This window comes from Loxodonta africana, chromosome 4 (assembly GCF_030014295.1).
Source record: "Loxodonta africana isolate mLoxAfr1 chromosome 4, mLoxAfr1.hap2, whole genome shotgun sequence".
Classification (NCBI taxonomy): domain Eukaryota; kingdom Metazoa; phylum Chordata; class Mammalia; order Proboscidea; family Elephantidae; genus Loxodonta; species Loxodonta africana.
Window position 1 is genome coordinate 6,585,812 of NC_087345.1, and position 26,861 is coordinate 6,612,672.

Consider the following 26,861-nt stretch of genomic DNA (forward strand, 5'->3'; position numbering starts at 1 on the left):
TACCTCTGTAGACCCCAAGATTTTCTTTCCAAAACGGAGCCCCCAGGCTCGGGCCTGCCAAGCCTGCCATCTGCGCCCCCTCCCGCTGGCTCCAGTGTGTGCAGCCAGCTGTGTTGGCAGAAACTCTGAGGCAACAGCTTTCCCAAATGCTCCTGAGCCAGGGCTGGGCGGGCTGGGTTGTGGGGGGCGGGAGGCTGACTCCACCTCCCTGCCTGCCCCTGTCTGCCTTCAGCACCCCCTCCCCAGCGCTAGCGCCAGCCCCAGTCTCATCTTCAGACCCAGGGTAGAAAGCCCTGGTGCTGGTCTTCCCTGAGCAGAGAGACTTACTCAGATGTGTGCAGGGGTATGCGAGAGGGAGGCCATGAACCTCTGGGTACCGTGTGCCCCCAACCTTGATGGACAAGGGCTGGCAGGGCATGTAAGGTGCCGTGGGTGGGCGCAGGGCCCGGGCAATGAGAAGGAATATTGGCATTGTGAGAAGATCTTCACTCGGGCACCTCTGACCCAGCCCAGACTCAGACCAGGTGGCCAGCGCGGGGGTGCTTTGAGAACTGTGAAAAGCGGCTAGCCCAGCCTCAGCCCTACAGGATGGCTGCTAGGCTCTGGATCCCAGGATTCCAGGGCTAGGAGGGGCCCTGAACAGAGGCTTTTTTCTGCTCCAGAGAACTTTCCAGAAGGCATCCCATTGCTCGGCCCACAGACACTTGGTAGACAATTGATCCCCCTGCTTGCATCTGGGCTGCCCTCCCGCTCCCTGCCCTGGCTGTGGTCCGCGTGCAGCGAATCCCAGACACATGCCTGGCCTAGCCACTGATCACGTTGGACGGGTGTGCTGGCCCGGAAGGGCCCTGAGCCCTCGACACAGAGCCTGGCTTGGCCCATTCTCCATCAGCCCTGCCCATCTCTGTCTGTGCCTTTCTTGTCCAAGCAGGAGCCCACCAGGGTGGCCAAAGGGAGGGCAGGTGGGGGGGGCCACAGGCCAAAAGGAGGGCCTGCGATGCCTGGTCGCCCTGTCCTGGGGGCCTGACTGAGGCCTCAAGCCAGGGCTGGCTGGGCTACTGTCCTGGGCAGGTCCCTCCCAGTCTAGGGTTCCCTCTCCCTGTTGGTCAGATGTGGGATTGGCAGCGACCACCCCACAGGTCTTCCGGTATGAGGCTCTCATGGTGACAGTCCGCTCTGGGGAGCAGAGTGAGTCACGGGTGACGGGGCATTTACTCACCGACCACCTGGCTAGGGGGGGCAATCACCACTGCCCTGCCGAGGCTGAGCCTCTTCCCGGCTCAGCCGCTGTGGCTTTGCTGGTGGTGCCAACAGCAGCCCCAGGGCCCACTGGGTGCTGAATCAGGCCCACTCCCAGGGATCACAGCCTGGGCGGGTAGGGCAGGCTGCTGGCCCAGTCTGGACAGGTCGCCCTCAGACGAGCAGTTGAAGCTCAGAGAGTCCAAGTCTGCTCAGGCCAGGGAGGGGCTCTACTGTGTGTCCCCGAGCAAGTCCATGGCCTCTCTGGGCCCGTCTCCTCCTCAGGAGTGTAGGCATGGAAGCCCCTCTGCTGCAGGCTAGAGTCATGCCCGTGCCGTCCACAGGGATATGGAGCACAGGATGCCTGTGGGGAGGGGGGGAGTATGCACATGGCAGGATTCGTGCTGGGAGCCCCCAGAGGACCCCCAGGTGCAGCTGTACAAAGTGAGTCTCTTAATGACAGAAAACTCCCAAGAACCATCGACATGTGACTGAGACCCTCAGAGCATTGGTTAAGGGGAGGACAGTGCATTCTGGAAACTGACACCTTTGAACCCTCGGGGGTGGGGTGTGGCAGGGCTTCCTAGAGGCTGGTCCTCTTGTGCCTCCTCAGGGACCACGGGACCTGCAGGACAACTGGCCACTTTCTAACTGTGTTCCCCTGAGTCCTCATGAGGCTGAGGGGCCCAGTGGTATCCAGGTCTGGTGCCATCCCATCTCTGTCTCTTATGGTCTGGGCACATCTCGTCAACCCAGTGGTCTCTGTGAAGTGGTCATATGGGAGCCCCAGCCTTACAGGGTGGCTGTGAGCATTCAAGGTGAATGGTGACATGCTTGCCTCGGGGCCTGATGTCTGGTCAGATCCCCACTGATGGGGTCATCTCAGCTGTTAGGAGGCTGGCCAGTGGTGCCTCAAAGGGAAGGCCCTGTGTTTGCTCATGAGGGAGTACGAACTTTTGAGAGGCACCTGAGAAGGCTTCCTGTAGAGGGTGACCCCAGACAGGGTTTTGAAGGATGGATGGGAATTGGCCAGGCTAAACAGAAACGTGGAGAGAGATTCCTGGTAGAGGGAACCCACTTCACTGTCAGGCACGTTCACCCAGGGGTCAGTCTTGCAGCATCTACCTGAGGTGGGCAGACCAAGCCATTCCCTGAGGTCACCCAGGGCCCAGCGTCCAGCCTCCCACACTCTGGCCTCCTCACTGGCTCCACCCCTGCCTCTGAAAGGAAATTCTCACTGTGGTGGTCCAGCAGGGAGAGGAATCCTGGGTCCCTGGGGTCCTCAGGGCTGGTGCAGGCAACTGCACCAGCTTGGAGAGGAAGGTAGGTGATTTTTGATGCCTGTTACTTTCCTCCTTCACACACTTCTCAGGTTCCTCTGGGGGGACCGTGGACAGCCTAGTAAGTTATGCCCATGCACCCAGCCCTGCACCCCACCCACCGCTGGGAGCCTCACACCAGCCTCAGGAAGTAGGTGGGCTTGGGCCCCCCGGCCACCAGAGGCACAATGGGTGGCGCCTTCAGAGAACCCAGGGGCCTGCCAGGCCTGGACTTGCCCCAGGCTGACCCTGAGGGTGGTGGCAGGGAAGGCCGAGGGGCTGCTAGAGATCTTGGTTGCAGAGATCCACACCCACCATCAGCCCCGGGTCAGCGTGGGGAGAACCCAGGTGGCTCTGTACGGCCTGTGGCAGTCTTCCAGCCTCTTGGGTCTCTTTCCTGGGAGGTAGAGGAACTTCAGCAGGCTCCTGGGAGGCCGCCATTCTTTGTGGCCCTGGGTCCAGCTCAGAGAGGGCTCAGCACCCCCTCCAAGGGGACAGGAGGCTGGGCGCTCTCCCTTGTCAGATGAAACCCCAGCCCAGGGCTCCTCAGCCTGATGAAAGGGTCATTGTGTGGCGCCGGCCGCCCGCTGGCCAAGGACAAAACCGCCGTTTGTCCTCCTTTCTCGGTGTGTGCGGGGCTGGGGGCCTCCCCTTTGGCTGGCCAGGGGTGGGGGTGGGCACAGGTGTGCGCTGGGCTGGGGGCCTACCCTTGGGCTGGCTGGGGGTGGGGGTGGGCACAGGTGTGTGCTGCTCCACCCTTCCCTTCAGTGCCTGCCCAGGTCCCCAGTGCTACCCCAACGCAGGCGTTCTGTTGTCTGAGAGGGAGCCCCAGGTATGGGCCAGTCCCGTTCTCAGCAGCGAGCCTTGAGCTCCCTGGCCCTGGAGGAGTCCAAGCTAGGGAAGAGCCCTGCCCTGGGCGGGCAAGCCTGTGCTCTTGGGCCCTTAGTGCCAAACAGCCCTTGGTGGTGAAGGCTGACCATTCTACGGGCGAGGAAGCTGAGCCTCAAGCTTTCAGCCCTGGGTCGCCAACTCCTTTCCCAGCCCCAGGCTGCAGCAGGCAGCAACCACAGCTGTGATTCTGGGCCTCAGAGTTAAGTTTAAGGCTCTGAGTGGTAAGCACCCAACTTCGGCAGCCCCCAAGCCACCCCTTGCAGCCAGAGCAGCGAGGCCCCCACCCCACCGGCCGGCAAATCTGGGGTGGAAAAGCCAGAGTCAGCATCTGCCTGTGGCCCTGTCCCAGCTGACACATGTGGGCCTCCGTTGTTTTCCAGAACCCTGGCCTGCCCCATTGCCATCCCTGTTCCCCACCCTCCTCTGTGCCCACCCAGGCCAGAGGTGTTCCTGTGCTCCAAGTCCAGCCACTCTACCCAGCTAGAGCTGCGGTGGGCCATGCCTGGGCGGTGGTGGGGGAGGGTGGGGACAAAGACTGTGGCGTCTCATCTCGCGATACACCCGCACCAGCTGTAGTGCCAACATCCAGGGGGCTGAGGGGTCCAGGGACCACACTACCGTAAGTGTTAACACAAATGAAAAACCCTTTAGAAAAGGAATTTCTCCAGAATATACTACCTGCCCTGAACGCGGAGCTTGGCGTTCCCGCTCCGGAGGGCCCAGCTCATCCTTGGCGAGGGCTTTCTCTCCCGGGGCTTATGTGTGCACGCCATCCTGGCAGGCTTTTGAGCCTCTCTCCTCCGTGGCTGTCAGAGAGGGGGCTGACGAAGGGCCTTCGTCTGTGGCAGGCGTGGAGTGAGGCCATGTGATGTCTGTCAGAGCGCTGGAGTTGTCCGTCACACGGTGGAGGTGGCGGAGCCCAGGTCTGAACCGGCTCTGGCTCTGAGCTCCATGCTGCCTGTTCTTGCCAGTGCAGGTTTCCAGCCCCCAGCAAAGCCCCAGCCGTTCTGATCTGTGCCCGTCCCACCACAGTGGGGGTTCAGTGGGAGAATTCTCGCCTTCTGCGTGGACCTCATGTGCAGCCACCACCTGTCTTCCAGTGGAGGCTATGATGCTGAACAGGTTTCGGTGGAGCTTCCAGATTAAGACAGACTAGGAAGAAAGGCTCGATGACCCACTTCTGAAAATCAGCCAGTGAGAACTCTACAGGTCACAACAGTTTGACCTGCAGCCTATCGTGGGGGTGGTGCAGGACCCGGCAGCGTTTCGATCTGTTGTGCATGGGATCGCCATGACTCAGGGCGACTCAATAGCAGCTAATTGCAACAATGGTCTCACCTGAGCCAGGAAACCAACTGCTCCAGCTGGTTAGAGGTGTCTGCTGACCACAAGTTCTGAGACCCGAGGGAGGCTTTCTCCAGGCCTCTGGGGCTGCCTCCATGTTTAGATTCGGGCCTGGGGGGCAGCTCTCCTGGTAGTGTGGAGGAGCTGAGGGGCTCTTAGACCCCTGTCACCAGGCCCTTCCCACCATGGGCCCTGACCCCAGGGGCTCTGAGACCAGGGAGCAGGGAGAGAAGACAGCCTCAGGCTGGCTGGCTCACAGTTTCTGTCGGGTCAGCACGTGCAGGGCGCAGGGAAGCCCGGGACCTGGCCCTGGCTCAGCCAGACCATGGCAACTTTGAGGGCTTCCCATCCCTTCTCTGAGCCCAGATGCTCACCCAGGACCCTGCTCTACCCTCATCCCCTGTTCCCCCTCCTGACAGCCCTTCTCACCACTTGGAGCTTGCTCCTCACGTCAGCTGCATTCGCTGCAGCTCTTGTGCCAGGGAATGAGAGTGGTCGTGTGTGTGTGTGTGTGTGTGTGTGCGTGCTTGCATGTGTGCCTGTGTATGCATGTGTGTGTCCGTGTGTGTGTGTCTGTCTGAATGTGTCTGTGTGCATGTGTGTGTGTGCAAGCACGTGTCTGCGTGTGGGTCTGTGTGCGTGCATGTATGTGTGTATGTGTGCATGTGCGTGTCTGTGTGTGCACGTGTGTGTCTGTGTGTGTGTGCGTGCATGTGCGTGTCTGCGTGCGCACGTGTGTGTGTGCATGTGTGTGTCTGTGTGTGTGCATGTGTATCTGTGTGCATTCACATGCATGTGTGTGCATATGTGTATGTGTGCATCTATCTATGTGTGTGTGATTGTGTAAGTGGGAGGAAGAGCCCCTGGAGCAGGGTCCCAGCAGCAGGCAGGCTTCTTGTCCCCCTCATCCGTCATTTATTTACACAAAGCCCTGCACACCCACAGCGAGGGTAGATCAGGGCGGGCCACGCCGGGGGTAGGTGGGCTCTGGTCACCAAGGCATGAGCTGGAGAGAGGGAGAAGGCATTCCCAGTGGAGGGACCATGTGGGCAGAGGCCTGGAGGTGTGACAAGGACCTGGTGACGTAGGGGACAGACAGTGTGGTGGGGTGGACAGTGGGTGGGGAGGCTGGACATGCAGGCCCTGGGTGGGGAGCCAGGGGAGGTTTGAGCAGGGCAAGGTTGCGAAGCTTCATCTCGAGGCTTCATCCTAGGAAGAGCTCTCTGGGTATGGGGTGGAGGATAGGCACGTGAAGGCAAAGAGGCAGGAGGCTGGACTTGCTGCCAGAGCCAGGAGTGGCTGGAGCTGAGGTGCAGGACAGGTTCAGGAGGCTGAATCTGCGGCCTGATGGGGTGCAGCTGTGGGAAGGGTCACCCTCAAACGTGAGCTCCATGAGCCAGACAAGTGCTCCCCACAGTCAGAGGGGTTCAGCAAATCCATGCCGGATGGTTGGGGGATTGAGTGGCCGCGTGTGTGCTTGAGCCCAGCAAGGCCCACGGACCTGGCCTGGGCCCATCACCCAGTGGTGGCCGAGGCCTCAGAGCCCCACGTGTGCTGGCCCCGTTGGGGCAGGTGGGGAAGTGAGGAGGGTGGGGTCTGGATGATTTCCGGGCTCCCCTGACTCAGGTCTTCCCAGGTGACTTCACTGCTGGCGAGAAGCTGCGGGTATTTCCAGGTGGTGCTGACATGCTCCTCCTGAAGGAGCCACCCGATCACCCTGCGGGCTCCATCTTCCTGGCATACCCGGCGGGCCCCTCTGTACCACGGGGCCCTGGAGCAGGGCCCGCCCTGGGAGCCTGCAACTGTGGGCTGAGGAGCTGGCTCCATCCTGCCGTGTCCCAGGGGATTGTCACCCCATTGGTGGCTTAGAAGGTGGAGCATAGCGTTGGGGACACCCAGGCTCCCGGGGTAGCCTTCCTGAGCCTCAGGCTGGTGAAGCAGGGCTGATGAGACACAGCTGGCCCTTGGTGGGCTGCTCTAGGAGGGAGCACTGCACAGGGAGTCTGCTGCCAGCGCCAGCTCAGCCCTGCCATTGCCACGCCTGAAGTAGCCCAGAGTGAACAGAAGCCCTGGGCCCACCCCCAGGGTGCAGGGCCCCAGGGGACAAGCACTTGGAAGCGGTGTGTCGGCACTCGGGGAGGGGGCTTCATACTGTGCGGTGAACCCCTTGCTGGTTGGCCAGCTGCGGGGTGGGCAGGGCCCAGCTGCTGCTCTGGGAGTGGTGGGGGTGGATGCCTTAGCCCTTTGCACGCTCATTTTCCTTCCAGCTAGTGAGCAGGGTGAGAAGTGCGAGTCTCTGTCTGCAGGGAAGTCCTCCTCATTGTCTAGCCTTTGCCCTGAGGAGTGGACATGGGGGGAGTGCCGGGGGAGGCCGGGGCTACCCCAGGAAGCACCCACCACGGGTTTTGTTTCTGAGCCTCTCCCAAAGAGGGCAAGTACAGGGAGAGGGGGAGCAGGTTTGCACTCAGGTCTGACCACAACACCAGAAGTGACACCAGTCTCCCTCTCTGCCTCCATGGTGGAGACTCTTGCAGGGGAGGATGAAGAGGGAGGCAAGGAGAAGGGGGACAGAGAGCAGGAGAAGGAGGGTAGGGGCAACCAGCAGAGGGAGGAAAGGCTGGGCAAAGGTGGCAGTGGGGAGAGGAATGTGGGGAGCCCAGCCCTGCTTGAATCTGACCACGGCTCACTGCCAGGCTGCCGGTGGTGGCTGAGGACCAGATGCTGCGCCTCCCCAAGCCTCACCTGTGGGGTGAGCGTCAGCAAAGTGGGGTGAGCGTCAGCAAAGTGGGGTGATACGGGTCCTCTGAGCCTCCGGGGAGGGGTTCTGAAGGCATTGGTGGGGGGGCCTCTCCCCAAGTCATGGTGATCATCACAGCCAGGGACAAAGGATGGAGTGGGCTGCCCCAGGGAGTGAGTGCCCTGTCCTGTGAGACATCCAAGCAAGGCAAGTGACCACAGAGTCTGGGAAGCATGGGGACTCAGGAGTTCTCGGAGGGAGCAGGCTGGGACAGTGAGCTGCTTAAAAAGCCAGGTGGGATATTATTCAACCACAAAGAGAAGGAAAGCCCAGACGCGTGCCACCATGTGAACCAACCTCAAAAACATCATGCTGAGTGAAACAAGTCAAGTCACAGAAGGACAAATACCGTAGGATCTCACTTGTATGAAATAAGCAAATACACAGAAACCAAGGAAACCCTGGTGGCAAAGTGGTGAGAGCTGTGGCTGCTAACCAGAAGGTCGGCAGTTCGAATCCACTGGCTTTTCCATGTAAACTCTATAGGACAGTGCTGCTCTGTCCTACAGGCTCGCTGTGAGTCGGAGCTGACTCCACGGCCGAAAGCATAGAAACCAAAGATTATTAGTGGTTACCAGGGGCGGGAGGGAGGAGGCGAGGTGGCGTTTCTGCGTAGGGGGCAGTGAGTGCGTGTTAATGGTGGCAGAATGAGGACACTGAGAATGGTGGCGCGACTTGGAGAATGTGATCCGTGTCACTGAGTTATATGTGAATTGTTGAATTGGCGTGTATATTTTCACCACAAAAACAAGCACACAAAAAAAGGCAAGGCGGGTGGTGGGGGATGCTGGCCCAGAGGGGGTCTTCGGCTTTGAGGGAGCGGCTGGGAGAGAGCAGATGGGGCTGGCCCCTCCCTGTGCACACCTCTGCTTCTAGGAGGAGGTCCCCCGGGATGGTGGCCTGAGACCTTGACCTCAGGTCAAGCAAGCCCGCTACAGCCTGCATCGAGGTGGTTGGGCTCGTTATCCGCAGCCCACAAACCCCACTCTACCCTGTGCAGAGGTGCTGCCCAGCCACCAGGCACCCAGACTTCCAGCCTGGCTGAGGGCCAAGCAGGGCCCGCCAGGCATCCACCCACCTGTTCTGCCCGCCCCTCTGTCTGTCCGTTCGTCTGTCCTGAGGTTTCAGGTTGGCACCCTGGCCAAGCCAGCCTCCCACCCAGGCCTGCAGGATGCCCAGAGTCACACAGATCTGGGGCCAAGGCCAAAGCCAGGGGTCTCATCCCTGCTGGCACTAGTGTGCCCTGGTGTCAGGGTCCCCATGGGAAGTAGAGATGAAGGTTGAAGCGTTGTCAGGTGTAAGGCCTTTGCCCCCACCACAGTGCCCATGGTGGCCTGAGGGAGAACCAGGGCAGGGCAGAGAGTATTTACCGTGTGGTCACAGCCTGGCCAGGTGGGCATTGCCAAAGCTTGGTCCTCAGCTGCCTCCTCGGAGCCTGGCACAGATGAGACCACTCCAGGAGAGAGGAGAGAAGGGGAGGACCGAGGAGAGACCAGGGCAGGCTTCCTGGAGGAGCAGGTGGCACTGTGCTGGGCCTGGAGTCCTGCCTGGCTGCGGTAGGGGAAGGGGCCCCGGAAGAGGAAGTACTGACCCTGTGTGGCCAATCCCAGGCATACCATGCAAGGCCCTGAACACCCAGCAAAGCTCTGGACGTTTCCTGAGGTCAGAGGTCTGCGTCCTGAGGTTTTGGGATCACAATGACTGGGTGAGGTTCTGATTTCACAGATGTAGGGGCTAGATCGCCCCCTGAAGCTCCCTCAGCCCTGCTGCCTTGTGCCAGTGGGAGTGCAGAAGATCCCTGACTATACTTGCCTGCCTCCAGCAGCCTCAGCCCTGCCCAGGCTCCCAGCCCACCACCTGCTTTCTCTCCAGGACGGGGTCGCAGGATGCCAGGCAAGAGTGCCAGTTATGTGGAGAGGGTGGGAGGGCGGCCGCCTGCCGGGGGCGTGAGGGAGCTGGTGGACACTCTGCACTCTTCCCCGGGAACACTGCAGGCGGCCAGGTGTGTGGAGCAGCGACCTGGAAAGATCGCAGCACAGGACCCATGGTGGAGGGCTGCCCCTGCGCCCAGCCTATGGAGACCCCACCCCCGGGTGGGCTGTCTTCAAACTGGACAGGGAAACTGAGGCTCAGGGAGGCCAGTGACAGTAGCAGCTGGGCAGAATTCGAACACAGCTCTGGCTCCCTTCATTATGCAGATGGGAAACTGAGGCCAGGGCCAGTCAGGGAGGGCATGAGGGGACAAGAGAATGAGGAGGGGACTGAGCTGGGCCCTGGGTGTCAGCCTTCTGCTCTTCCGAGCCCTTTCCTGCCTCCAGGCCTCTACTCTCTCTGGGCCTCCTCCTGGGACACGTGTCCACCTCCCTCCCACTCACACAGGTCCCTTCTGGGTCTCCTGGTCCTTAGCCTCAGTTTCCTCATCTGTAAAGTGGGGCTGGCAGGACTCCCCAGAAGAGCGCCATGGGGTTGGGGTGGGAAAGGGTGGGGCAGGAGCCCCTACATAGGGGATCACACCAAGGCACCGCTCAGGAGGGCGGTGTTTGGGGCCTGTGTCTGGGCATGCGAGGGCGTGGATAAGACGGCTGGGATAGGCTGTGATGCGCCTGCCCCTGCTCGTACCCTATCCCCATCTGGGCCCCACCTGGGCCAGGTTCTTCCTGTCCAGGTGAGCAGAGGGAAGGGCTGTTTGCCAAAGAAGGGCTGACTGTGCCCTACGTTCAGATGAGGAAACTGAGGCTCAGAACAGCCTTGGGGTGGCTTGTTGAGGTCTGGGGACAGAGCGGGTGCTGCCCACCAACCCAGAGCCCAGATACGTGGGGTTTGGGTGACCCAGGGAGGCAGGCAAGCTGAGCCACACCCACCTTTGCACCGACTGCATCCAGCTCTGACCCTTCCTCCTTCATTCCACCCCCTTCTGTTTCACCCGCAGGGCTCTGGCAGGGTGACATGTTCTCTTGGGCTGTCTCAGCCCAGAACAGTGGCCAATGGGGGCAGCTGTAGCTCTGTTCAGGGGTAGAGGCCGGTTGGGTAATCTGCAGCCATAGTGGATCAGGGCAGGGGTGTCTGCTGAGTGACCCCAGGGCTGGAAGACATTCCCCCACTTGACAGGCGGGAACACTGAGGCCACCACTAGCCCCTAGCCCACGCTGTGTCCCTCAGGGCCCTGTTCAGTTCCAGAGCCCAGAGAATAGCCTCCTCCAGCCTATATGTGGCTGGAAAGTTCGGGGCATAGCCCCTGCCCACCTGCGGGAGCGACTGGCCGGCCTCTGGTGCTGGGGTGGGCGTGGGGGCTAGGCGCTGCCCTCCAGGCTATTTGCCGAGTTACTTCCTGGACGAGTGGACCCAGGCCCGCCTCCCTGGCCGATCGAAGATAATTAGAACATTCTTCAAATATTTTGCTGGAGGATGCCCGAGAGGGAAGAATTACAGAGAGCCCCGGGCCAGGAGCGTGGGCAGCTGGGCGGCCGGGCCAGAGCCAGCCTGGGGGCCAGTCTGTCCCCAGCTCCTGGGGGCCAGTCTGTCCCCAGCTCCTGGGGTGATGGGGTGTCCCTGGGGCTGGGATAGGGGCGTTCCCATGCTCCCCAGCTGGCTGGGGTCTCATGTCCAAGGCTACCCCAGCCTGCTTAGGACCCGGCTGGGTGTTGGGCAAAGTTGGGGCCCCCTGCCCCAGGGTATCCGCAACTGCTGGAGGCAGGCAGACACTGCCCCAAATGGCTTTAGGAAAATGCCGAGGGGGTCAAGTACAGACGTGCGGCTCCCAGGGGGCTAGTGGGGGTCTCTGCAGTGGACCTTGACGACACTCAGGAGGTTCGGGAGGAGGGGGTGCTGGGAAAGGCACAACAGGGCCGGGTGCCGAGATGGATACGCAGGGCCATGTGGGGAAGAGGAGCCATGTGGTGCTTGGTGATTTGTCAGGTGTGGAGGGGCAGCCTGGGTGGGAACCTCATGAATGAGTGTGGCCTGCGGGGTCGCTGAGGCCCCATCCAGGAGAAGGCCGGGCTGGAGGCCTGGCTCTGGGATGCCCTGAGGCTGGACCTTTTGGGTCGAGGTGGGGAGTGGGGAGGGAAGGTTGGGGGTGGGCAGTCCAAGCAGAAGCCTGTCTCATCACCCCGAGCTTCCCCAGGGGAGGCATGCTGCCTTGGGGGAGGGGACGTGCTCCTGCCCTCATGGAGGCGTGGAGGGGCGGGTGTCCCCAATGCCCCCCATGCCAGCTCCTGGCTCCAGGGGAAGGGGCCTGGGAGAGAAGTCAAGGCTCAGGTGAGCTCCGTCATGAGGTCTAGTTCCAGATGGCTTTTGGATTCTGCCATCTCCCCACATGGAGCTCTGCCATTTGCTTGTGGGGGAGGATGCTGCTCCAGCCCAGGAACCTGGGGGTGGAGTTGGGCTGCCCTCGGTGCTCAGGCCCAGAGAGGGGCACAGAGGTGTGCAGAACGGGCCAGGCGGTTGGCACTGTCATGGGCTCTTCCATCCCTGGGCTGTGGCTTGTGGGTCAGTCATTGGGGAATTTGTGGCTTGGAGAGTCAGGCTGCTGAGGGGAGGCGCCTGCCTCCTGTGGCCCTGAGGACACACAGCCACCCCGGGGTCATAGCGTTAAGGCCTGAGGACAGAATCAGGAGGCTTGAGGACCCTCTGGGTCTGTGAGATGGCTCTGTCACTATTGTGTGGGGTTGGCAATGACACCCATTCCCTTCTGCTTTTTGAACAGATGTCTTCCCCCGGGAGGGTATCGATGCCCTATCAAGGGGTGCTTTTGGGTGGCTTCACCCCATTGCCTTCATCACCCTGGCTCCCCCCAACACACGTGCTTGAGCCCTAAGCCTTGATATGGACAACCAGTGTTTTCTCAACCTTATGTCAATTATGGATAAAAGCCAAAAAAAAAAAAAGAAACCCAAACCCATTGCTGCTGAGTCGATTCTGACTCATAGTGACCCTATTACAACCCTATAGGATAGAGTAGAACTGCCTCATAGGGTTTCCAAGGAGTGGCTGGTAGATTCGAACTGCTGACCCTTTGGTTAGCAGCTGAACTCTTAACCACTGTGCCACCATTTCTCCAATTGTGGATAAAGGTATTTTTATTGATCAGAGTGAGAATGGGGGGTGCCAGGACAAGACCCCACCACCTACCCACAGGCCCACAGGGGCACGTCCCCACCTGCCTCCTCTGCTCTCTGCAGATGTCACTGTCCCTTAAAGAGCCTCTTCCCCTGCAGATCGTGACTGAGTTGTCTTCATGCATCCAACCCATCCATCCATCCATCCATCCATCCATCCATCCATCCATCCATCCATCCATCCATCCATCCACCCACCCACCCTCCCACACATCCATCCATCCTTTCGACAGTGAGCACTAGGGGGCCGCCCATGCTAGCCCTGTACCAGGGCGGGGCACAGTGTCAAATAAGATAGGGTCCCTGCCATTTTGGAGTCAGTGATGGAGGCTGGGGCTGGGGCAGCCTATTTGGGAGGGTCCACACCTCGGCCTGTGACATGGGAAACCCCTCCCAGCGTGGTGCAGTTTAGAGGTCCTCCTTCCTCAGAAACCGCTGGGGCAGGCCTGCCCCAGACCAATCTGGCCTCTGATGCAGCCTCCTGCTCCCAGGGAGGCACAGTGACTACTCCCCCCCACCCCCGCTGACGCTGAGGCTCAGGGAAGGGGCCTTTCACGGGGAAGGTTGGTGGACAAGGGATGGCCAGCTGGGTTAAGGGGGGCACATCCCAGTCCCTGCCTCCTGAGCTACTTGGGCAGGAGGTGGAATCTCTTTGGGCCTCTGGTTCCTTTTCCAAGTTCTGCAGACCAGAATAGTATTAATATAATCATAGTAATAACACCTGCCCCCTGGGCTTTGAAATAGGCTCGCTGAGGGGACCCCTTAGCTAAAATTCAGCACGTAGCAGAAGGGCAGCTGGGCCAGCCCCCCAGAGCAAGAGCCAACAGTGTGAGGGATTGAGGTTAGACCCCGGGGAGTTTCTCCCGACAGCTGGGACAGGCTTCCGAGGGGTTACCTTCTGAACAAAGTGACCTCAGGGCAGCTCTGGGAGGACGCTACCCACTAGGCCTGGCTCACCAGGCAGCTTCTCTAGGCAGAGGGACAGTAGGCAGTAGGCACTGGTCCTGAGGGCTGGGTGGGTGCAGCCCTACCCGGCAAGGGCCAGGGCACCTCCAGCAACAAGCATCTCCTGCCCCCACACTTCCTGCTGCCCCAGGAGCCACCGAAGCAGCTGTCCTGCTCTTTTAGGGTTCATAGAGGCCCAGGACCTGATGGGACAGGCTAGCTGATGGACAACAGGCCAGGGTGAAGGGTGGGCTGGTAGGTAGCCACTCAGAGGGTCCAGGCAGGGATGCCTTTTGCTCACAGGGCCTCTGAGGCCCTGGATTTGGGCTGCACCCCAGCCTGGCCTGTAGGGAGGTGGTCGGCCCAGCTTGCAGCAGCCCCTGGAGCCCTTGCTGGTAGGGGTCAGCCCCAGCCCAGACCAGGCACACACCGGGGAGGCCCATGGGCGCTGTTGTCTCTGCTGACGTTTGATTTCTGAAGTGTGCTTTCTTCATTTGATGTTAATTAGTATAAAAACACTTATTCCGCCAGCCTGATTTTCTGTAAGGTTTTGTATTTTAATATTTCACTTTTTAAAAATTGTGTTTTGTTTTTATTGTTGTTATTGAGATAATACACAGCAGAACGTACAACAATTAAACAGCTTCTACATGTACAGTTCAGTGACGCTGATTACATCCTTCGAGTTGTCAACCATTCTCACCCTCCTCTGAGTTGTTCCTCTCCTGTTAGCATAAACTCACTGTCCACTGAGGTTCCTGTCTAATCTTTCAGGTTGCTGTTGTTGGTTTGATGCCATATTGATCCTAAAAGAGCACCATGCTCAAGGCCAACATTCTCATATTTTACTTTTTTGCTGAGGTGTCACGTACACAGAGTCCAGTGTGGAATTCTCGCGTGTACAGCTTGATGCGTTTTTACGTATGTGTGCACCTGCATCACCACCACCAGCTCTAGATATGGAACCTTCTGGCACCTGGCAGGCTCGCTCGTGCCCCTCTTTGTCCGTACCCCCGCACACAGGTAACCCTGTGTGGGGCTCTGTCTGGAAGGTGAGTCGCGCTTGGCCTAGAGCGTCTTGCCACTGGCAGCACGCGGCAGGTTTATCCTCGCCTGGCTTCTTTAGCTCAGATTCATCACGTTGGCGTAGGTACGTGGCTTGTTCCTTTTCCTTGCTGTATGCCGCTCCATTGTCTGCGTTCCCACGATTTTCTCACCTGTCCTCCTGTGGATGGACACCTGGGCTGTTGTTTCAGTTTGCGGCTGTCACCAGGAGCACGGCAGTGTATATGTACTCTTTGTCTTGGATGTACAGACCCTGGGGTGAAATTGCTGGGTCACATGGGTGGATGAAGCCCCGGTGGCAGCCGCAGGGGCTGATGTGAACACCAACGGGCCCCAGTATTGCCTGAGTAAGTGCAGCCCTTGATGGACAGTGATTCTGGGAGGCCAGGGACTGTGGGCTGGATTTGGGGGCTCAGTGACCCTGTCTGTCAAATGAAGGAGGGTGAGCAGTGGGTCCCCCAAGGAGCCCTGGTGAGGCAGCGGTCAAGCAAAAGGTTAACCCAAATGTTAGTGGTTCCGACCCATCAGCAGCTCTGTAGGAGAAAAGACCTGGCAATCTGCTCCTGTAGAGATTACAGCCTCGAAAACCCAATGGGGCAGTTCTACTCTGTCACATGGGATTGGCAGGAGTTGAAATTGACTTGACAACACCCAACAACAGCAGCCTCAGGCCTCGAGTGTTAGTAATGGTCAACGTTGAATACAAGTCCCCACAGGCAATCACGAAGTGCCTGGTGTCTTCTGTCATGTACTCCTCCCAGCAGCTGTGAGGTAGCAGAGCCATTATCACTCCCATTGAACAGATGAGGAAACTGAGGCACAGAAAGGTTAAGACGTGCCTGAGGTCACACAGCCAGGAAGAGGCAGAGCCAGGGTCCCAGCCAGGCTCTCTTGCACCAGTGCCCACACTGCTAACCATTGCCCCACAGGGCTGCCAGGTGGGTAACCTGATACCTGGCCAATGCTGCAGCAAAGGTGTGGGCCTCTTGGCCACCTCTGCTCCCATCGGTCACCCGGCAGTGGTTGGAGGGGCTGGTTATCCTATCCTTCCCTCCCCCTGTTGGAACATCCCTGGAGGCAGCTTTGTTCCCTTGGGGCTGCTCAGGCAGGTGGAAGGATCTTCCCAGCACCCAGTGGCAGCCCCCTCCTTGAACAGTGTCCGACTCGACCCCAGTGCCAGGACACATTGCAGGAAGAGTTGCCCTGCTGGGCCCCCTGCTGCCCTCGTTGCCCTCTGGTCTGAGTCCCCGGGGATGAGGGGAGCTTGTCTGCAGGGCACCCTCCCTTCCATCCAGCCAGGGGTAGGGAAGTTTCCAGGCCTTTAGCTTTGCCCACTCCTCCTGGCCTCTGGCCTGTGTCCCGAGGCCCTTAAACAGTGCAGGGGGGTGAGCCTGGGGCAGAATTTTCCATGGAAAACACCAGTGACCAACACCCCTCTCCAGTCTCTGTGCTCACAGGTCACTAAGCCTCCCTGGCTGGCCTCTCCTGGGACCCTGGAGGGCAACAGAGGGTAGGCAGCTGGCCACAGAGGGTTTTCCCACTTTGGGGGGAGAGCCAGACCCACCCAGTAGGGTGGCTTGCTGAGAGTGCCCATAGCATCCATTCACCCCCAAACTGCCAATTATTCTAGAATGTTCCTTGTGCCCACCCACCTCCTCCTGCTCCAAAGCGCTAATGTTTAGTTGTTGTATGTTTTCACCCCGTTCCCACTCTGACAGTTTTCTAATGAGGCCAATCCCCAACTCCCAGACCCCCAGCCTTCTCCCCTCCATGCAGAAGGAGGAGCAGGGGGCAAGGCCTGGGGGGCAGAAGGGCCAGGCTTGTTCCTAAGGGGCAGAGTGGACAGTCACGTGGAGGTTGGGGAGGGACGATGTGGGCCAGCCAGGGTGGACCTCACCGGACCTCAGATGCCAATCTCCGCCAACAACGGAAGCTGTCCGTGAACCTGGAACGAACGAATGCTGACTGGAAGGGTTTTAAGCAAGGGAAAGACTTCAGATGTGCCGAGAACAGGAAGTGGGTACTGTCCCCAGCTCCAGGCAAGCCCAGCTCTCCCAGCCCCAAGCCAGCTGTGTGACCCCGGGCAAGTCCCCTCGCCTCTCTGAGATCCAGTGTCTGCACCTGTGAAATGGGCACAGCAAAGCCTACCTGGCAAGGTGGGGTGGAAGTGGGGCCTGCCAGGGCCCGTACTGCCAAAGGTGACACCCAGAATGGGAGCAGTGGTATCGTTATTGGGAAAAACCCAACTGCTAAGGGAGATAATTTTGAAATTATTTCTGAATTATCAAGCATATCTGATTATGTAGACTCCCGGCACAAAAACACCTAGTGACGATTCCCTGAAGGATTAAGTCACGAAGTGGTGATGCCAGGGGTGGCTGGGGGCTCTAGTTCCCCCAACTCCCTCAGCCCCACCACCCCAGGTAGTCATCTGAGTAGAAGCAGGGGATTGCTGGGCAAAGGCCCATCTTACCCCTTCCACCTACATCCACCCAGAGGTCTGGAGTTGTAGAAGTCAGGATTTCTTTTTACATACAATGTATCACTTTAGCCAATTTATACACAATGTATCACTTTAGCCAATCTACATACAATGTATCGCTTTAGCAAATTTATATACAATGTATCGCTTTAGCCAATTTTATACACAATGTATCACTTTAGCCAATTTACATACAGTGTATCACTCTAGCCAAGTTACAATGTATCGCTTTAACCAATTTACACACAGTGTATCACTCTAGCCAATTTACATACAATGTACCACTTTAGCCACTTTACATACAATGTATCACTTTAGCCAATTTACATACAATGTATCACTTTAGCTAACTTACATACAGTGTATCACTTTAGCCAATTTACATACAGTGTATCACTCTAGCCAAATTACATACAGTGTATCACTTTAGCCACTTTACATACCATGTATCACCTTAGCCAATTTATATACAATGTATCACTTTAGCCACTTTACATACAATGTATCACTTTAGCCAATTTACACACAGTGTATCACTCTAGCCAGTTTATATACAGTGTATCACTTTAGCCAATTTACATACAATGTACCACTTTAGCCAATTTAAAGTGGCATTTAGCACCTTCACAGCCGTGTGCAACCACCACCAGCATCTAGTTCCAGAGTTTTCCATCACCCCAGATGGAATCCCCACACCCATTAGCAGCCGCTGTCCATCCCCGGGCCCTCCAGCCCGTGACAACCACTAATCTGCCTCCTGTCTCTACGGATTCGCCCACTCTGGATGTTTTATATAAATGGAATCATCCAATGTATGGCATTTTGTGACTTGCTTCTTTCACTTAGCATGTTTTCAGGGTTTGTCCACGTCGTAGCACGTAGCAGCACCTTACTCCTCTCTATGGTGAATAATACTCCATGGTATGGATGGACCCCATTTGTTTGTCCATTCTGCTGATGGACACTTGGGGTTGCTTCTAAGTTTCAGCTATTGTGAATAGTGCTGCCATGAACTTTTATGTACAGGTTTTTGGTTGAATACCAATTTTCAGTTCTTTTGGATATATACCTAGAAATAAGATTGCTGGGTCGTGTGACAATTCTATGTTTAACTTTTGGGGGAACCACCAAACTGTTTTCCACAGTAGCTGCATCGTTTTACATTCCCACCAGCAGTGGGTGAGGGTTCCAATTTCTCCACGCCCTCGCCAACACTTGTTTTTTTCCTTTTTTGGATAATAGCCAGCCTATGGGTGTGAGGGGTTATCTCATTGTGGTTTGGATTTGTATCTTCCTAATCATTGATGACGCTGAGCATTTTTTCATGTGCTTCTTGGCCATTTGTATGTCGTCTTGGAGAAATGTCTATTTAAGCCCTTTGCCCATTTTTTAAATTGGGTTGTTTGTCTTTTGTTGTTGAGTCATAAGAATTTTTGTAGACACAATTCTAGAGTATTTACTGGTTCATTCATTCATTCATCCATTCCACAAACACTTCCAGGGCAGTTACGCTGGGCTGGCCCTGGAGGCTCCAATTCAGTTCAGACCTGGCGCTGCCCAGAGCGCCAGCCGTCAGCTAGGAGACAGGCCTGGAAGCAGCAGTTAGAAGACGGCAGGAAGAGTCCAGTCCTTGAGACAAGCACCTACTGTGCACCTCCTCAGTGCCAGGCCTGAGTTGCTGGGGTCTGAGCACAGTGGGGCTTCCGCCAGGGCCTGGAAGCGGAAGTAGAGTTTGCCAGGCAGAGAGAGGGAACAGAACAGTATCCCAGGCAGAGAGACGTGCAAGTAAAGGCTGGAAAGGCGGGAAGCGGAGGCAACACTGGAGGTCGCCAGAGGCCAGTAGCCTACAGACCTCCAGCTCCAGGGAAGGAGCGTTAACGGTCAAGGGCGTGGAGCAGGGTACTGAGGTGGTCAGATCTGGGTGCTGACCATGCTACCTGAGCACTGGGTGCTGCCTGCCTGGAGGCAGGAGAGCAGGAACGGCCGTTGCTATGGCCTGTCTCTGTCCTTGGTGTCCATCGTAAGTCCCCCTGGGGCCCTCCAGTAAGGCCCCATTTGTTCGGGTCCTGCCTGCCAGCAGGCTATGTGACGACCAGGAGAATTGGGAGGCGTGCTGTGCTCCCCACGGCTCCGGTGGCTCCCGCTGCGCTTGGGGCCCGGTGTGTGACAGGTTTCCCATCCATCTCAGTTCCCCAGGCCGGTTTTCCAAGGATCTACAGTTACTTTGGGCTGAATTCCCCAGATTCCAGCCAGCTCCCAGCCCCACCCGCTCAGATGCCCTTCCTACAGGCTAGACTGGAGCAGAGCGGCCCATTGTGCCCGTGGGAGACCCAGGGGTCCGGCAGATTAGCGGGCATGGGAGGGCGGTGGGTGGGCGGACCCTGGATTGGGTGTCGGGTGGCAGCGCGTGCTGTGGGCTTGGGCCACACGGGGATTTTCCCAGCTGGCTGGGGCGCTGGCCGCCTGGAAAAACACTGGCTGTTCTCTCAATGTTGGGGCGGCTGTGTCCGGGGCCAGGGTGTCAGCTTTGGGAGTCCCTGGCTGTCTCCCCTACTGCCACAGTGGGGGAACAGTGAAGTCTGTTGTTTCAAAGCCAGGTGCTGCTGTGGGTCTCCCCTCCTTCCAGCTCCCTGTCCCCTTCCTCTGGGTGCTTAAGCCCAAACAGCTGATGCAGCCTCAGTGGCAAAGAGTCTGGGGCTCCTCAGTAAGAGAGACATGGAGTGACCTCATGACCCCACAACTCCACTCCCAGCTGTACACCCCGGAGAACTGAAAACCGGTGCTCGAACAAATACTTGTACAGGGATGTTCATTGCATCATTATTCACAATGGCCCAGAAGTAGGGAAACCCAAATACCTATCAGCAGATGAATAGAGAAATAAAATGCGGTAGGTTTCTACAATGGAATATTACCCAGCCACAAAAAGGTATGAAGTGCTGACACATGCTACCACGTGGATGAACTTGAAAACATGATATTCAGTGAAAGAAGCCAGCCACAGAGGGCCGCGTGTGGTAGGATTCCATGACTGGAAGATCCTGAATAGGTAAGTCCATAGAGACGGAAAGCAGGTTAGTGTTTGCAGGGGCTGGGAGGGCGGGGGATGGGGAGCGACGGCTAATGGATGCTGCGTCTCCTTTAGAACTAGGTGGGGTTGATAGCTGCAGGGCATTGCGAATGTGTTAAATGCCACTGAGTTGTACACTTTAAATTTTTAACTTTACCCTGTGTGGCTTTCTCCACATTAAAAACAACCACGCTGATAGCCACGTGTACCACCCGGGGACCTAGGATCACTCTTCGTAAGGTGCTGTCACCTGGAGTGAATCTAGGCCCCTGGGTGGCGCACGTGGTTTTCAATCAACTACTGCAGCAGTTAAGCACTCGGCTGGGGTTGGCAGTTTGAATCCATCAGCTGCTCCTTGGAAACCCTATGTGGCAGTCCTACTCTGTCCCATAGGGTTGCTATGAGTCAGAATCAACTTGACGGCAATGGATTTTTTTTTTTTTTTACTAACCTAAAGTTTGCCAGCTCAAACCCACCCAGCAACACTAAGGAGGAAAGGCCTGGCCACCTGCTTCCGTAAAGAAGACAGCCAAGAAAACCCTACGGAGCAGTTCTACTCTGTAACACATGGGGTCACCAGGAGTTGGAAGTGAGTGAGCCTGGCGGGTTGCTGGAGTGAAGACAATGTTGCAATAAATCAGGACCCGCACACAGCAGGTGCTCAGTTCACAGCCAGGTCCTTTCCTCCCCTAGTGCTCCCAGTCACCCAGCAGTGAGTGAAGACTCATAACACCCGTAGCCGCCCCTCCTGGGTGTGGGCCTTCTTCCCAAGGCTCTCGTCTGAGCTGTGGGCTGGGGGACAGGTGTAATTGCTCCCACCTTTCACAGCTGTGCACAGTGAGAGAGACGGTGTGCCTTCCAGCATTGCATTCGGGCTGGAGTGGGCATGGCACCCTGTGGGCTGGGCTCCAGCCCGTCCACCCTGCTCAGCAGCCTGTCTGGCCCAGGTGTCACGGGAAGCCAGGGTCGACAAGGATGGGGAAGCCCCAGTCGTCGGAGTTGGGGTGCGTGGCTGGGAGCCAGATGCAAATGGTCCCAAGCTGATGGTTCTCAAGTCCCAGATGTGGGACCATGGATCTGATTCAGAGACTTGGGAGGCCGTGATTCTTGTGTTCTGTGGGACTTACAATCTGGGATTTGTGATCCCAAAGGACTTAGGGTTCCGTGGTTCTCGTGATGTTGTGGGGCTTGTGATTTCATGGTTCTTGTGATTCCATGGAAATTGCGATTCTGTGGGACCTGTGGTTCACGGGATTTGGGGTTCTGTGAGATTTACAACTCTGTGGTTCTATTCTTGCAATGCTGTTAGTGGCTGTCGATTGTGACTCATGGCAAGCCCACATGCTGTAGAGCACAACTGTGATCTGTGCGGCTTTCTTGGCTGTGATCTTTATGGAAGTGGATTGCCAGGTCTTTTCTTCCAAGGCACTGCTGGGTGGGCTCAAGCCGCCAACCTTTAAGTCGCTGAGCCCAAACCGTTTGCACATCCCAGGGACCTGGCTCTCGCAACACGTGGGCCTTAGGATTCCAAGGGGGTTTGTGTGAGCAGCCGCCATTTTAAGCTAGGTTGACAGTGTTGAGTGTAGAAAGAGAAGCCTTTGAGGGCAGGGTTCTCTTTGCTCCCTGCCCGTGGTAGGTGCCTGTGAATATTTGCCAGCTGAATGACTGGGGTGGGTGGGGGGCAAGGGCTCTGCCCAGGCCTGTCTCACCTACCACCTGTCCCCTCTCCCCGCCCACAGAGCGCTGTCCTCCGTGGTGGCCCTGTCTCACCTACTGCCTGTCCCCCTCCCTGCCCACAGAGTGCTGTCCTCCGTGGTGGCCCTGTCTCACCTACTGCCTGTCCCCCTCCCTGCCCACAGAGCGCTGTCCTCCGTGGTGACCCTGTCTCACCTACTGCCTGTCCCCTCTCCCCGCCCACAGAGCGCTGTCCTCCGTGGTGGCCCTGGGAGCCAACATCATCTGCAACAAGATTCCTGGCCTGGCCCCGCGGCAGCGCGCCATCTGCCAGAGCCGGCCAGACGCCATCATCGTGGTCGGGGAGGGGGCGCAGATGGGCATCAACGAGTGCCAGCACCAGTTCCGCTTCGCCCGCTGGAACTGCTCGGCGCTGGGCGAGAGGACCGTCTTCGGCCAGGAGCTCCGAGTAGGTAAGGGCGCCTCCCGGCTCGCGTGGCTGATGCTGGGCCCCCCGAGAGCCCAGCTGGGCCACACTCCTGGCCTCCACAGCCTCCAAGGGCTGGCCTCGGCTGCCACGGCCTTCCCCAGCCTTCTCCGTGCCTGGCCTTGGGTGTCGGGCCTGAGGCTGGGGTGTTGGCGGGAGCCGAGCTGTGAGAGTGGACGAGGGACCCTGGTCCTGGCACAGATGTGGGCCCGGCAGGCCAGTGCGCGGCAGTATAGCACTGTGGTGAAAGGCGTGCTTGCTTCTCCGACCACCCACGTGGCCCTGAACTTGTTGCCTCTGCCTCTGTTTCTGTATCCAGAGAATGGGGATGACATTGGTATTTGCCAAACAGGTCGTGGGGATTGGATGAGGTCAGTCCTGGAGCCCAGCAAGTCCTGTGAGGACTCTGTGGTGGGATGAGAGCTCCAGGTGGGGGACGGCGTGAGCACCGGGGACAAGCTGCTATGGTGACTCATTTGGGAACACTGAGGACCCTGGCGGGCTGAGGGCAGGCTGAGTCGGGACTGGGGGAGGGGGAGCCTCAAATTCAGTGGGCAGCAGTGGGCAGAGATATGGTGACGTAGAGGCCACGGAACACGGCAGGCGGGGTGGCAAGCTTCCTGCCTTCATAGCTTTGTGAGGGAGGCTCCGCTGTCCCCATTTTACAGAGAGACTGAGGCTCAGAGAGAGGCTTCAAGGAGAAAGTATGACTCTGGAGTCTAACCTGGGTTTGAATTCAGCTGTGTGACCTCTGGCATGTCCTCTGGGGCCATGCAGGGTCTCAGTTTCCTCCTTTGAATGTGAACACAGGAGTCTCTAAGTAGCAAAAATGATTAGGTGCTGGACTACTAACTGAAAGGTTGTCAGTTCAAACCCACCCAGAACCACCTCAGAAGTAAGACTTAGAAATCTGCTTCCAAAAAGTCACAGCCTTGAACATCGCATGGAGCAGTTCTACTCTGCACACACGGAGTCGCCACGAGCTGGAGGTGACTTGACGGCAGCTAACAAAAACGTGGGCATCGGCGAGCCTTGCTCAGCGCCTGCATGCAGTAGGCACTCAGGTCACTGCTGTTGAGTGGGTGAGGGTAGGGTATGGTATGTCTGCCCCGAAGGCTGTGGTGAGGGTCAGATGGGGAGAGTGGACCTCGAGCACAGCACCAGGCATCCCAGGGGTGCCTGGTAGTCCAGACCCCAGCCTGTGGGCACCATGCATCCCTCTAGTTCCCTAGGGCCAAGGGCCTGGGCCGCTGAGCAGAGCTGCAGCTGCCGGGCCCAAGGCCAGAGCTGAGCTCTATAGGGCTTGGAGCATGGGTGCAGGGCTGGGGGTAACACAGGGGAAAGCCCCTGGGGGCCCCTTTGTGGTGAGCACCCCGTGGGTGGCACCTGGCACAGCCAGGAGGGTGGCACCGCCCCCTCCCTGGGGCCCCACCACCCAAGTGCAGGGCTCTTCCGAACCAGCTAGGGAGGGTGGGGCTGCCCAACTCCATTCTCTCAGTAGGGACGGTATCATCAGGGGATGCTCTCCTGCCAGCTACTCACTCACCCTCCTGGCCCCTCACCCCCAAGACTCTGGCTCTGAGGCATCCATGAGTAACCCCATTGCACAGCCAAGGAGATGGAGGCTCAGAGAAGTTGTGCAGTTGCTGTGGCCACAGTTTGTGCGGCTGAGCTGGATTCAGGTCTCCCAGACCCTGTCCAGTAATCCCCACTGCCTCTTAGAGAAGGCAAGAGAGGGTGGATGGGGAGGCTTGAAGGAGGGTGGGGCTGTACTGTGGCCACAAGACCCAGGTGTGTGGGAGACAGTGGCTGCTCTGAGCTGCTCTCTGGGGTCAGGCCCCAGGCCAGGGACCACCAGGACCCAGGAAAGCCAGGATCCCCCAGGACTGCCCAGTGCCCATAGGAGTGATGCTGGGGACTGGCCTGCCAGCTATCTGCTCCCATAGTAGGCACTGCTCTGGCCCTCCCAGACCACCGTTACTGAGCAGCCCACCTAACCCCAGAGCTCACAGCCTGCCCTCTCTGGAGGACAGGGGCCTGGGGGGTGTACACCAGGGACCAACTAGGGTGGGGGCTCTGTGGGCCACTCATACCCCAGAGCACCCGAGGGTCAGGCCAAGACCAGCCTTGCTGAGCTGGCCTCCCTCCTCATCCACATCCCTCGCTCCCCGGTCTCCTGAGAACGCAGAACCTCTGTCTCAGGCTCTGCTTCTAGGGAGCCCTCCTAGCACATCCCCTTCTTTCATGAGTGTATCAGAGCCAGACTGTGGCAGAGCTGTTCACACCCCCTGCCCCTCACTACCCCCTCACTCCCCCACCTGCCCAGTGAGGCTTTTGCCCCCTCCACTCCTTGTCAGGCCATCGGAGACCCCCCTTCCTGGCCCCCTCTTCCCCTGGCCTCTGGGCTCTGGAATGCTGGTTCCCTGGCACACCTTGGCACCCCCTCCTCTGCCCTCACAGCATGGGGGCTCATCCCTGCCCAAAGCTTGTATACCACAGACTTGAGGCCCCACCCCCCCTTTCCTCTCTCTCCCCTGGGGCCAGGACTGGTGGGGCCGCCCCCACAGAACCTCAGACTGGAAACCCTCAGCATCTTGCTGCTTGAATCTCACATCCCAGCTTCCACCCGGCATGACTGCCCAGTTATCTGAGCAGAAGCCTTCTGCTCCCTCCCCCTCCCTCCCCCGTACCCACCACCACCACCATGTCCTCTTGCTTTTATCCCAAGCGTCTCTCAGATCTGCCCCTTGTTCGAAACTCACCCGCCATCGTCCACCCCGGTGGCCATGCCTCCTTCTTGTAGGCCCCCTGCTTCAACTGCACACACTTCTGTCTGTCTGTCCTCCTTGCAGCAGTCTGAGTGGAGCTGCTAAAACCGCATGCCTGACCATGTCCCTGTGTCCAGTGCCCTTCACAGTCCTTCTCGTCCTAGACCCTAGGCCCCTGTCAGTGGCTGCTCTGGCCTCAACTGAACCGTGAGCCCCTCGCTCAGCACAGTCTGCCACACCGGTCCCTTCCCACATGCTGTTTCTTTGCATGGAAAACTCCACTGACCTCAGCCCCACCCAGCGAGCCCTCATTCCCTTCCAGATCTCAGCTCTACTGTCACCTCCTCCAGGAAGTCCTTCCTGACTTCTCTGATGAGATAAAAGCACTTGGTCACAATTGGTATTCAATAGCTGTGTGATCACTTTTTCTCGTGTGTCTCTCCACTAGACTGGAGGCCACTGGGCAGGCCCAGAGGGCCAGGCATATGCAGAGTGCACAGTGAGGCCGGGGTGCCCTGGGTGGGGCCAGGGAGTGGCTGGGACCAATGGAATTGGAGACAGGGGGAGTGGGGTGTCCTGCGTCTGGGCTTTGGGCTGGTGGCAGACACAGTGCTAAGGGGCACAGCTTCACTGTGTGCAGGCTGTGTTCATTTCATCCCCATCACAGCCACCATGGAAAGCGGGGCAGGTCCGGGTCCACCCCCCTGTCCACCACTCTACTCTGTCCCTGTGACCACAGCAGGGACCACCTCTCCAGCCCTCACCTGGCAAGTGTCACTGCCCCCTCCTGGCCTCCACCCCCAACCGCCTGAGTTACCATGCCACGTCATTCCCTTCCTCCAAAACCTGCGGTGGCTCGCTATTGCCCCAGGATAAAGTCAGCTTCTAAGCCTACCGTCTGGTGCCCCTCCCACTCCTCACCCCTATTTCCCTGCTTCCTTTCCCGAAACCAGAAGTTCAGCCATTCTGGACCCTGTCTCCTCCCCACCCCTGGGCTTAGCTCCTGCCATTTACTCGGCCTGGGAGGCCCCTCCCCTCTGCTCTGCTTATTCACAGGAGTTCCCCACGGGGGTGGGGGCTGCCTCTTCCACCCCCTCCTTGGCTCTTGGCTGCCACAGCCAGGACATAGCCACCCCTGGGCATCTCCCAGTCTACCCCACCCTGACTCAGCTCAGCACCAGCTACCAGGCTCCCCTGTGCTTTTTCCAAAGCCAAGTCCTAGGGTCTCCTCATTCTGCCTGAAACCCTCCTTTGGTCTCACTGCTGCTGCGTGAAGGCCCAGCTCTTGGCTGGGAGACAGTAGGCTGGGTGCTCCCGTGGTGGCCTGGCTGCCGGGCATCACAAACTGGACGTGGGGCCAAGCAGGGAGGCCGGCCACATCAGAGCACACTGGGTGCCCCAGGCCCAGGATGGAAGCCAGACCGTGAGTTGGCAGGTGACCGGGGCACTCGTGGGAGCAGCCACGATAGCGGTGCCAATTAATGATTGACCCAAGAGGTGGCCTGGCCTGGGTGGGTGGCATGGACCCTGAAGGCCTTGCCTGTGACCTTGGTCCATGCCAGACTCTTCAGATCTAAGAGGGAACCTTGAAAGGGGCAAACCAGCCCTCTGTGCAAAGTTCTAATCCCTTTTCCAGGCTAGTGCCATGGCTTCTAAGCACCTC

At 58.3% G+C, this 26,861-nt stretch overlaps 1 protein-coding gene across 1 annotated transcript in view; it reads left to right on the plus strand.

Moving 5' to 3' along the window:
* The window catches only part of WNT7B (Wnt family member 7B), a 53,972-nt gene that overhangs the window by 6,107 nt on the left and 21,004 nt on the right, over positions 1 to 26,861 (plus strand). The window contains exon 2 of the mRNA XM_064285208.1: positions 22,190 to 22,416. Within this exon, the coding sequence (XP_064141278.1) occupies positions 22,190 to 22,416 (227 nt within the window). The remainder of the gene's footprint in view (positions 1 to 22,189; positions 22,417 to 26,861) is intronic.